The following is a 7,637-nucleotide window of genomic DNA, read 5'->3' on the forward strand; positions in this document are numbered from 1 at the left end:
GAGTCTTACATGTTTACATATTTATGACACATTTCTATATAAAAGCATATTCAGGGACAGCCTGTAAGCAGATAAGCAGGATTCCAGAAGATGGGTGGAGAAAACAGGCGTGCGCGATAGCACACAAGTGCATTGTCCACATGCACATGAAGACGGCATGTAAGACGAGCTCATCTGTAATGGCCTCCAGCAGCCATCGCGAGGCATATTGGTATCGATTGTCATGGACACCGCAACTAGTTAGTGCACATGATGCAAGGCAGCGTGATGCTCTGGGAATACGTCTGGTAGGAGCAGCAGTACCTCATGCACAGAATCAAAACAAGGACAGCTAGTGATGTCCACTGGACTAGAGCAACTCTGGCCTGGCACATCAAAACATTCCTGTCAACATTTTCAAAATTAACTGCCACTGAGTGAGTGTACGTTTCTGTGAAGCCAGAGGTGCATCATCATCATCATCTAGCTAATTAACCTTGGACAGTTTTAAACTTCATCCTCCAGTAATCTTCTGGTGAAGGGATGGACATTTCAGCAGAACGGAAGGATGTTTAAAACATATAATTCATAAAGTGATATACCGTAATATTTTACAACATACAATGGCCGGGGTTGGCTAATGTGACCATGCTAACAACGCAGCACCACGTGAAGACACAGCTCACTCTGGAGCAAGGATCACGCCGCCAACAGTTCTTCTGGCCGTTCTGCAGTAAGATTGCAGCATGACCCTGAGCGACCGCCGTTCTCCTTGGCCTGCGGTTAAGGGGCACTGTGGGAGGAGGAGTGGTACATGGAGTGGTCAGGTATGCACCTGCAACAGACTGAGAGGATTAGGGCTGCAGCTCAGTGACCTCAGGTGAGGATTATACCCCTATTTGGGTCAGTGGCTTGGCTCTACAATTAAGGCTCACGCGCAAGCCCTTTCTGGTGCCAGAGCCACTCAGCCAGGGTAAACTGAACCAAACAGTCCCAACCCTTCCTCAGTCACACTCATTCTGCTGCCTGCTCTCACACTCGCTCGGTCGCTCTCTTACCCCCCCCACTTCTCTCTCTGTTTCTCAAATCAGCGTGAAAGGCATTTACTGACTCAAGTGTTTCTCTGTCTCTTTCAGCAGCAGCCATCCTTGCAGAGACATTGCCAGGAGCTTTCCAATTGTAAGAAGCAAATAGCAGTGCTTCCACCGTGCCCTAAAGCAACGCATTCTACTTGGATTTAGAGATATAAGCCAAATCTTGCTTACTGCCAAGTATTGTGGGACCGAATTTACTTTTATCTAGTAAAGGAAACCAACCTTCCAGTAGGATACATTTCTGAGGACAATAATCTATACAGCTGAAGAGAGTGAAACAACATCTTAAATAAGCAATGGGGAGGTTATAGAAGACTTTCACACTGAGGTCAGGCCTTAGCTTCGTATCTTTACGTTGTGCCATCGTACCCATGTAGAGCATCCCCTCTACTCTAGTCCCACTAATTCAGTTTGTTTTGGGAGGACTAGCAAAGGTCTGCTGCTGCAGAGCTCATGGGGAAGGACAGGGTGGCCTGCCATTGTGCTGCTTTGCATGAACACAATCCCCCACAGAGCCCCAGCTATTCGCTGCACCTCCAAATCCCCCCACCCCTTGCTCATGGTTTCTCCAGCACCCTGTGGTAATGAAAGGAAAGGCTGAGAATGCGCAGAACATTCCTGCCTGCTCCTGCTTCCTCCAACCTCCTACCCTATTCCTGCCCTCATAGAAAACAGTCAAGGGAAAAGACGGCAGTTTGTAGCCCAGTCAAAACAACCATCTTACCCAAACCCATAACTGAAAACCACGGATTAACCCGGCACGTTGCAGGGGGAGAGCATAATACACATCAAGTCATAAATATTTTCACTGACACTCGCTCCTGCTTAGATAGAAATCTGGCCCATTTTCCCTGCCTGATGTTCAGAGATGAGAGATTCAGCAGAAGTGAGGTGAAAGCCTTGGCAATGCTATCTACCAGCTCCAGAAAAATGCCTCATTCTGCACTGACCCGACACTGCAGGGAGGAAAACATAAAAGCAGCAATAAACCAGGCGCATCCCATTTAATTCACAACTTATCTTCAAAACACTTTCTCTCTGTTCTGGCGCATCAAAAAAGAAAGAAAAAAGAAACAGTGCTGAGCAGCTGGTGAGCTTTTATGAGGAAGTGGGAAATACCAGAGCAGTTCCTCTGAAGTGCACTGCCATCTGACTGCAATACAATACCAATCTGCCAATATCAGTCACCAACCAGAGAAAAAGCCTTGTCCTTGGTCCAAATCCACCCACGACCTTTCACATCAATATGAAACAGGTTGCACAGGGTGTACTGTGTTTAATGCTGTAGGATGCTTGATTTCTAACACAATGGAAACCCTGCCTCAGGTTTACGCTAGAAATAGGTTTTCGGTTCTATGTAAAACAAATGACCAGTGACTCGCTCAGCCAGCACCAAGCAGCAAGCGGAGGGTCAGGTGAGATGTTTAAACACCATCTCCTCACATTCCCCACACCACGGGGGACTTCCAACACCCCGTTAAGAGTCCCACCCACACAAGCAGGCCTGCACGGTCCAGCCTTGTAAAAGGATAACATTCCCAGCATACCATCTGCTGGAGACTCCTAATCAGGAGCGACGGGCCAGCCGCCAGCCATACAGTATCCTGGGGGCGTGTTTCCTGAGTGCGCATGCACGCAAGGCCGGTTCATTCTCGGCTCCACTTCCTCTTCCGAACAAAAGCTGAGGTGGACGCCGGAGCTGAGCACCTCTGGGGCACATAGCTGCTCCCTCGCTTTCAGACGCTGAGCTCAGAAAGCAAAGGTTGAGCACGTGGCTACAAGCAAGAGCGCAGACTGTGACTTGCTTTACAGCTTTGTTTCTAAACTTACAACCAGCAGCGGTTACGTTTGTCAAAAATGCCTTGAACTGCAGAAATCTTTAAACCTAATGGCTTCCCTTAAATCAAAGCTGCTGGTTATTTCTATTTGAGTGGATTATTTGGTCACAAGATCTTTTCACCTCACAATTTACAAAAATGGCTCCTCACAACAATTATGAACTCATAAAATCACTTTATGCATATTTTTGAAGAGGCCACTGCTCATCTCGACGCGGCAACACATTAGATGGTCAAAGATTATTATGTGGTAAACAGAAACAATGTGTGTGACTAGCTTGTGAATCAGATCCAAGAACATGCATGACAAATCACTAATTACTAATAACTCACAGTCAAAAGCATTCTTACAGTACCCATTAGTATAAACGATCAACAAGCAAGAAATATAACCATTTAAAACAAAACTGGGTGGGTCTTGTACATATTACATAACACTTCATAACATTTGATAAATTCCAGATGGATAAAACCTAAAACTGCAAAATTCTATTAACTGGACAGTTATGTAATTTTTAATGTTCTGCACTTTAGCACACTGTATGTGAAATTAAACCATAAGCATGAAGTTCAAATACAGACTGTGTGCTTTTCGAGGGGATGTACGTTTATGTGGAAAGAACGAGCACACTCCAATTCATCTCTGAAACACGGCAACACAAGTTTGCCTGACTGCATGTGTAGCCGCTTCACTCTGATATCTTTATCATGTCTACAAGGCCACAGCTGAAAGCAGCAGGAAGGAGAACTACGGGGTGAACAGAAGGATCCCAACTGCTGAGAACCAACCAGATGTTTCAAAACTCGCTGGACGGCACTTCACCTAGACGCCGTGACCTCCAACACACGGCCAAAGCACATATGGGCTTTTAGAAGGTGGCAGAGCACAATGGCCTTGACTGGCCAGCCAGAACGCTCCTGAGCTTGCACTTCACTTATGGATGACAAAGCAGGAGGCTTGAAGATGCATAAAGCGCTGGAAAGAAGTGGAACGAGTGCATGTTGCGTTTCAGCAAAGTCTGCACTGCAGACCTGGCAGAGCTGCACCAAAGCAGATACAGAGCAGCTGGCCATGGTCACGGGTCAATGACTCCACGCAGCTATTGATTACAAAGGATTTGCAACCAAGCACTAAACATGATCATTTTATTTAATTATTACTGTTATCCTGTCCAATTACTTAGTACATGGTTAGTACTGAAGGACACTACCTAGACATGTTATCTGCACTGAATTCACAGTGGTATTATAGATGTACTAAGGCTGTAATATTATAGATGTAATAAGGTTGTATGAACAATGGTTAATAATGTAGCCATTCATTCACTGACTTGACGATCCATTACACTAAAATAATCCATTACATTCCACATAATTATAAACATACCAAGTAAATCTGGCAATTAACTGATGTGTTGAATTAAGTGTCTTTAGGCAGGTCAGTCACTTCATTGCTGGACCAATTAAAACAGCTTCTTGATAAGCAACCTTTATGTCCTTTCCTGTACACCACTCAGCATTCACTGGCATATATAATAATGTATTTCCATCAGATATATTATTGATAAGCCATCCTTCACCAGAGAGCTGCACCAAATAGGCCCACCACCTAAGGTCATTATCTCTTTAACCTTCGGGTTTACTGCACCCCACTGCAAATCTTAGAGTTAGTAGATCATACAAGGCTATCTTCCACTGTGGTCCAATGTGAAGTATCCTGGAATTCAAGGTTCTTAACTATAGTGATGTGTGAGGGATAGACTTCATAATTCTTCAAACAAGTCCTATCATTGACAAACACCTTCTGATAACAGCCTTACAAGCCAGAAGATCTACTCATTTCCTTTCACCAGTTCACTGCATGTCATGATAAGCAAAGCAGTCCACTAATGCTCTCTCTTTGCCTGTACCAACAACTAGAGAACACATCATAGTGGATGAGTTTAGCAGTTATGCTACCCTTCTCAGACCAAGAGTCTAACCCTTCAGTCTGCTTCTCAAAGAAAGTTAAATTGATTCCTTTAAATTTTGCTCTTCAAACTGGCATCTTCAGAGAGACTCGTGTTACTGAACAGTTAATAGAAATCTGTGCCATTTTCTGATCAGCCTTTCACCTCAAAGCCTAGCATTAAGAGTATAGCCAGCTCAGACAACTATTATGTCACATGCCTGCAGGAATGTGAAATGAAAAACAGTCTACACAGCACACACCAAGAGCAACACATTCAAAGAATCTCAGAAGAACCCAGATACTTACTGGTGGAGTTTCCTTGCATTTGAATAATGCATTTTGATTCTTTGCTGGTCTCCCTTGAGTTGAAGGGGCGAACCCTGACAGCAACTTTCACTGAGGCCCCGGACATTGTCGGAGCTCTGGTTTGTCACAACGTGATCCCACTGAATTGGCTCCTACATGGAAAGAAATTCATATTCTTTCAATTGTTAAACTGATATGACCAGGTAGGTATGTATGCATGCATGCATGTATGTATGTATGTATGTATGTATATATACACGTTTTTTTTTTTTTTATTCAAGTACATATCTCTGCCTGATATCATTAGTTTTAACTGAAAGTTGATAGGGTCACAGATAAATCTAAAGACACTAAAGAAAAAAGATTAGGTTAACTTAAGACATTGTTTTAGAACAGTGTTTTATTTCAAATTTATTTTGTCATCATTAAACTTCATCACATACAAAAAAAAATAGTGCCCACAGTTTATTAGTAAAGCTAACGTAACAGTAGCATCCACAATAATACGTTTCGCTAGTATTCTCTTAGAGAGACGCAAATTGCTTACATAAAACACCCCAATTTAAAAATAATGACATGTGGTAATTATTGTATTGTGGAAAGAACTGCTAATTTTAAAAGATATATTTATATAGGGGAAAAGGCAGACGATTCTTTAAAATATCCCATAAGTGATACAGGGCTTACAATTGCGTGCTAGAGCTAAAATCCATTAGACGATTCCCTCATGAGCCGAACATGGCTGCCAGTAAACTGCAGCAGGGATGGGCGCCGTCTCCAGATTAGCTATAAATCAAGTCATTACGATTAAATCCTACATATGTTACACTGACGCAAAGACATGGCGCATACTTGGATGTCTGGAAGTCAAAAAACACACATCGGATGCTGGAGACCTAGTCGCCACAGATCAACTGCGATGCCTTTAGTCAGACTAGTTGTAAAATGTGACCAAATGTAAAACACTGGCCTGTTATTTCCACTGCTACCTTTGGCTCTATATAAAATCATGCATTTCGCATCAGAGCAGAGCCATGTAGTCATATCAGTCACTTGGGAATCAAAAAGTGGAGGCTTTCACGATTGTCCTTGCAGATAGAGGCATACGCCCATAAAATCTGTCGACCGGGCCGTAGACAACAAAAGTATCCCGATCTGCTGCAAAGGCAGGGAGTCTGTGAGTTTATACCCTCTCCCCACACCAACCCAAAACACTAAACCCTGCAACAAGAGCAGCAAACAACGGACTTTTCATTAGATAAAACCGACCTAAAAAAAGCAACTTCTGCATATACTACCATAGCACTACACACGCACTGTCACCTACTGTAGTATCACTGTAGCAACTTCATTAGATTACGGGTCAAATAAACTAATGTTGAAGAGGCAAAATTAGACAAGCCGATACAAACCGATAAAAAAAAGTCACCTGTAACAAAGTGACCTTATAATGGGGCACCGTCTGACGAGACTAGCGCTGTTAACCAGCAGCGAGCATTTGCGCAGACTTGCTGTTGCCGACCTCGCTCCATTCACATTTTAATTTCCAGTTTATACTTTCACGACGCAAAATAAATAAAGCAGCGTTAGAGAAGAAAAACAAACAAACAAAGCAAAATATCTTTTAACAGTAATCAAGACTAATAAATAAATAAATAAATAAATAGATAAATAAATAAATAAATAAATCCGTAAATCTATTTGTGCGACCCGTAGACCAGCTCAGTAAACCAGTACTGAATGCATAACTCACCTCTGAAAATCCAGACTAAACTCTAGAGGACGAAGAACACCATAGAAAAGCCCCGAGATGCGAAGAAATGCGTTGATTTCTACCAGAATCAGCAACGATCAGTGAAAACCGACAGAAAAACACTCAACCATTCCGCTTTTGCTATATACACCCATTATAGCCGCACTTCACCTTCCTCCACTTGGGCTTACACTCTAAGGTTATGTTTAAGGGCTGTCTTCTACGGTGGATGCTGGTGTCGGGGAAAAATCGGTCCTGTGCCGAGTTTATGATATGGCTGAACGCCTGGATTTACCCGAACGATTACGTCAACTGCCCCGTCACCATCGTGACTGACAACATCGGGCAACAAATAGCAATTGACCAACGTTGGCGGAATGCGTCATTGAACCAATGAGCATCAAGAAGCCCGCACGGGTGGGTTTGGACGCGTGTGACGCCACACTGCAGGATGTCTTGCAGTTCTACTGGGACGCGCATTTGTCCTGCAGAAAAAGCGAAGGACGCCGCCTAGCAGATCAAATGGTCATATACAGCAGAAAGCCTGGATTTTAAAAAAGCCCCGCTGACGTTGGTTTCTATCGTCATATGTTATTACCCCAGTATTCTGTTAAAGACTCCAGTTGTTTATTGCGATGCTACAGATCAATTTTGTTATATCTGGTCCATTAATGCAGTTCCGTCAACCCGCTAGTTACTTATATAATAAGAGCCGA

The 7,637-nt window shown here is 43.3% G+C and overlaps 1 protein-coding gene across 12 annotated transcripts in view; it reads right to left on the minus strand.

Annotated features, from left to right (window-relative positions):
* Positions 1-7,228, minus strand: part of kif1b (kinesin family member 1B) — a 55,716-nt gene extending 48,488 nt beyond the window's left edge. For 10 of the 12 annotated variants that reach the window (XM_027016308.2, XM_027016303.2, XM_027016298.2 and 7 more), the window contains exons 1-2: positions 6,922-7,227; positions 5,169-5,320 (exon numbers count right to left, since the gene is read on the minus strand). In XM_027016308.2, the coding sequence (XP_026872109.2) occupies positions 5,169-5,274 (106 nt within the window). In that variant the 5' untranslated portion in view covers positions 5,275-5,320; positions 6,922-7,227. Of the gene's footprint in view, positions 1-5,168; positions 5,321-6,921 lie in introns of all 12 variants that reach the window. The other 2 variants (XM_035522341.1, XM_035522340.1) reach the window with 1 other exon arrangement.
* Positions 7,229-7,637: the final 409 nt, after the last annotated feature.

The sequence above is a fragment of the Electrophorus electricus genome, chromosome 24, assembly GCF_013358815.1.
Source record: "Electrophorus electricus isolate fEleEle1 chromosome 24, fEleEle1.pri, whole genome shotgun sequence".
In the NCBI taxonomy this organism is placed as follows: domain Eukaryota; kingdom Metazoa; phylum Chordata; class Actinopteri; order Gymnotiformes; family Gymnotidae; genus Electrophorus; species Electrophorus electricus.